This window comes from Rhopalosiphum maidis, chromosome 3 (assembly GCF_003676215.2).
Source record: "Rhopalosiphum maidis isolate BTI-1 chromosome 3, ASM367621v3, whole genome shotgun sequence".
In the NCBI taxonomy this organism is placed as follows: Eukaryota; Metazoa; Arthropoda; class Insecta; order Hemiptera; family Aphididae; genus Rhopalosiphum; species Rhopalosiphum maidis.
Window position 1 is genome coordinate 60,433,380 of NC_040879.1, and position 4,993 is coordinate 60,438,372.

Here is a 4,993-nt window from a genome sequence, read left to right on the forward strand (position 1 = left end):
AACTGGTGGCTGAGGAGATAGTGTTGAGTTTAGAGTAGTATTGTAATAGTAAGCATGTCCAATATTAGTAGGAGTATAAAATCCCAAATCAGCTTCATAAATCACATTGTTGATTGCATTTTTCACGTAAATTAAAGTTCGTTGATCATATTTACGGAGTTCGTTAGCTATGTGCTGGCCATAAGTAAAGTATGAGTCGGTTGACGATGTTGTTTCATTTAGAATTTGAAACGCTTTTTCCAACATAGGAGACTCTTCTTCAGTATTTTTTTTTTCTTTTTAACTGTAGGACTATAAGGGACTTTGTAAATATCTGTTGATTCTTCAACATGTTTCTCTGTACTGTCCGTAACTGATGGTGTGGGTTCTCCATCATTATTTTCAGATGTTATCACATTTTGAGTGGTTGATGTCTATAAAATAACGAATAAAATTAATAAAAATAAATATTATGCTTATTTAATTTAATTGTTACAGGCACCAGACTCTGAAGAAGAATGGTTAGAGATAGCACAAGATTTTGAAAGAAAATGGAATTTTCCTCATGTAATAGGCGCGTTAGATGGAAAGCATGTAATGTTACAAGCACCGGTTAACAGTGGTACAGAATATTATAACTATAAACATTTTTTCAGTATAGTACTAATGGCTTTAGTAGACGCTGACTATTGCTTTAGGTACGTAGATGTTGGTTGTAAAGGTAGACGTTCTGATGGTGGTGTTTTCAAGAATACTAAATTATACAAAAAACTAGAAGAAAAATCTTTGAAAATACCCCCTCCATCAATACTTCAGGTCCCCTATGCTATCAAAATACCTTATGTAATTCTGGCTGACAAAGCTTTTTCACTTAATGAATACACTATGAAACCATTTAAAGGAGAACCAGCCAGAGGTTCTCAGGAAAGAATCTTTAATTACAGGCTATCTCGAGGACGTCGAGTAGTCGAAAATGCTTTCGGAATTCTGAGCTCAGTATTTAGAGTACTACGGAAGCCTATGTTATTAGAACCTAAAACGGCTACTAAAATTGTTCTAACCACTATTCATTTGCATAATTATTTGAGGAAAAAACCAAATACGCGATCACTATACACGCCACCTGGATCTCTAGATAGTGAGACAGATGGGGAACTTAGACCAGGAACTTGGAGAAATGAACCTGCACCTAACGTTTGTCATATGATTGACCACGGCAGTCAATCAATTCAATTTCATGATGGTCCAAAAATGTAATGAGAGTATTTGCCATTTCAATGCCAGTGTGGCCACAATTTGGTACAAATGTTAAAAATCTTTCTACTGGATTCATTTTTTCCATATAGCGTACTACTATAGTCAATTGATCTATATGTGCTTCATCGGGAGTAGAATCTACAGATACCGAATAATATTTTGATTTTTTAATTCTTGTAATTATTTCGCCTAATACTTCTTTAGCCATAAGATCAATTAATTCTTCACAAATAGTTGATGAAAGGTAATTTGTGTGACCACTTTTTTTATTCGCATGATCTTTTATATGAGCTGACAGAAATGGATCAAACTCCGCCACTAATTCAAGAATTCCAAGATAATTTCCATTTCTTGGTGAACCAATTATTTCGTCATCTCCTCTAAATGCTAAGCCACGTTCTGAAATAAATTTGATCGTGCTAATTACTCGCTTTAGAACTTGGCGCCAATAGGAAGATATTTCTGCTATCTGTTTTTGAAGTTGTTGATCTAGACAATCATTTTCTCTCGCTCGATGATTTATTGCAATAATTGCTTCAAGATGATGTTTTGATGTTTCATGTTGGGATAACTTTTCAGCTGCATGCTTCCAATCACAAAATCCATCACTAGATAACTTTCCATTTTTTGTCCCTAATAGTTTGCAAATATAACAATACAATTTACCAGTAATTGGAGAGAAACATAGCCAATTACGATTAATAACTTCTCTATTTTTAGTTATCCGTTTGAAAAAATGTATAGAACATTTTCTAGTATTATTTGCAGAGCGATCAACCCGATTTTGTAGGAAAGATTTTGTTTCTAATAACTTTTCATCGCAGTTTTGCAAGTTTGTAGAACCTTGTTTTATCCAGTATTTTATCATTTCATTAGTAGAATTTTGAGGCCAAATACCAACATCATTTTTAAAACCAATAAAAGAGTTTGAAATTTCGGGTTCTACGATGGGTTCATTTTCTATAATATTGGTATTTTTGGCATTTAATTCAAGATGTTCAGAATCATCATTTGATTTTTTTTTTTCTATAGATGAATTATTCTCCGCTGTTGAGCTAGACTGTTGAATTACTACATTTTCACACATAGTTTCATTTTCTTTGGAGGTTAAAATTTCAACATTTTCATTAGTAATATCATTATTTACAACATTTGTTAACTGCCTCGAAGAAGAAAAATAGTTGGTCAGTTTTGGAATTTGGGAAATAACTTCTTCTATCTGTTTATCACGTTCTACCTTCAATTTTCTTTTTTGTGCACCAGAAGTATATATATGAGGTTTTGTATGACGATCGTTCATAATTTTGGTTAACGAAGAATTTATGACTATAATAGAGTAAAAGATATTTATATTTTTTTATTAATTATATAATAATTAATTGACGATTATAATTTATAATATATAATAATTAATAATAATTAAATATTTTAATAATATAATATAAATATAATTACGTTAAAGTGTAACGTTTTCACAATAAACTACATCTCAATCCGACGACGACAGAAACTTAATAGAATTTGATAATGTACAAATTAAATAAAATACGAGACACAAATTTCATTAAATCGATTCGAAATTACTTAGAATATTTACAAAATACACATTTAAGTATTCAGTGTATGTTTCAATCTGGTAGGATTATTATTTTAAAAATAACAATTAAATAACTAATATCGACGAAAAATCGTCAAAATTTAATTTGTCTTGTGTGAATTTCTAACTTTTTTCGCGTATTTGCGGTAAAAAATTTTAATCATTGGAAAGAGGAAGTTCTGGAAAGTCTTAGATTATATTTTCAAGTCTTTACTTAATAATAATATACATATAATACAATAAATAATAATACATTAAACTAACCTGGATAAATATCACGATCAAAATATTATACCAAAATATACTAGCGTGGTTGAAGAGTGTACACGTCTACTGCATCAAATATGAAGGTACAAATGAAATCTTTATCTACGTTATCGTCGGCAATCGCATATTTTTATTTATAACTTAATCGGTACGTATTGTTGTATTTATCTACAACAGCGGCTAGGCGGCTTGCTACACAAGTTGTATGTGTATATTTATAACTTGTTTTTTTTTTATCAATATTTAAAACCATACCAAATTACGAATATTATTCAATCGGGATTATCCTATGCTATACATGTCCATAATAATCGATTTTAAATTTATATTTGTAAACTCGCAACTTATTTTTATGAATTTATAATATACAAGTATATTAATAATAAGATTTATTTATATATTTATGACAGTATCAACGATTAAACATTTTTATTGAAGTTGTGGTTTTATCTATTTTTAAAATATTATATTATCGCGTTTTATATTTAAAAAAATTCCACTGAGAAGAGGCCCTCATTTTGTGGGGCCCGGGGCCCCCTGGGCCCTCTCCTAAATCCGGCCCTGCCTCCATGTTTACCTGTCATAGCTCGAGCACCGTCAGATCAGAAGCCAACACACTTTTTCCAGTTTAATCCATTTTCAACAAAAAAGTGGTTCAACTTTTTAAATATTTCGTCAGCGGTAGTTCGTGTTGATAGTGCTTCACAAAATAAAAAATCCTCTTTAATTACAGTTTGAAATACATACCGTACGTAAACCATAAATTGAGCATAGTTTGATACATCTGTACTTTCATCAAGTTGTATAGAAAAAAAATCACTATTTTTCACTTGATCAATTAATTTTTCTTTAACGTTTAATGCCATACTTTCAATCCTGCGGCGAACTGTATCATTTGACAGTGATATCATATCAAGTTTTTAGCTGACGGAACACCTAACATACAAGTTACCATATCTTTTGCCGCCGGTAAAATCAGTTCTTCGCCGATGGTATGAGGTTTTCCACACTTCGCTATTCTTAAGCTCACTAAGAAAGATGCTTCCACTGCTTTTTCAGTACTACCGCTAAAAGATGATATAATTTTCTTTGTGCTTTTCATCTCAGACAATTTTCGAACGAAATAGTCATTTGGTTTGTTTTCTAACGTCGAATGTTTTGTAGAAAGGTGACGTTTTAATAAGGACGGTTTCATGCTTTGGTTAGAAAGAATTTCAAAACAGATAACACATTGAGGCCGAGGCTCATTGCTTACGTCTATGACCGTGAATCCAATATTAATGTACTCAGGATCATATTTCTTAAACATTTTCTTATTTTTATAGGATTATTCACATCTTGACTTGCGCTTTCCAACTTTGAAGCAGAACTTACTGTACAGTTTTCAGACGTAGATTTATTGTCTGTTGCTCTATTTAGCCACTTATCCATGTTCTTAATTTTTTAGTACTGATATAAAATAATGTACGAACGTAAATATTTAAAGAGACAAACTCGACTGGTTACGTTGACTAACACCAATAAACTAAACGGCCGAAGAGAAAATATTTAGTACTGATATAAAATAATTAGATATATTATAAAATAATCAGAATTTATATACGTACATATGCGATAAATATTAATGATTTTATACGATATCTTATTTATTGACGTATTTCCCGTGAAATCTAACCTTTATTATCTGAGTATTAAAAAAAACACATGACGTTGTAAAATCATTGCTACACTAAGAATCTAATATTAATTGTTTTTAATTTTCCGTCCTACCACCATGCGGCCTTCCGCGTACCACCATGTAGTCTTTCGCGTATCACAGTTTGAGAACCGCTGCTCTACAATAATACATCTATATAGAATATTTAGAAATATCTATGATGCCATTATAAAGCT

The 4,993-nt window shown here is 31.1% G+C and overlaps 2 protein-coding genes across 2 annotated transcripts; both read right to left on the reverse strand.

Annotated features, from left to right (window-relative positions):
* Nucleotides 1-1,168: 1,168 nt before the first annotated feature.
* Nucleotides 1,169-2,536, reverse strand: LOC113557589 (zinc finger MYM-type protein 1-like). The gene has a single exon (XM_026963160.1). It carries the CDS (start codon nucleotides 2,534-2,536, stop codon nucleotides 1,169-1,171), a length of 1,368 nt encoding a protein of 455 aa, XP_026818961.1.
* Nucleotides 2,537-4,007: 1,471 nt separating this feature from the next.
* LOC113557590 (protein FAM200B-like) lies at nucleotides 4,008-4,409 on the reverse strand. Its single transcript, XM_026963161.1, has one exon. It carries the CDS (start codon nucleotides 4,407-4,409, stop codon nucleotides 4,008-4,010), a length of 402 nt encoding a protein of 133 aa, XP_026818962.1.
* Between the last annotated feature and the right edge of the window lie 584 nt (nucleotides 4,410-4,993).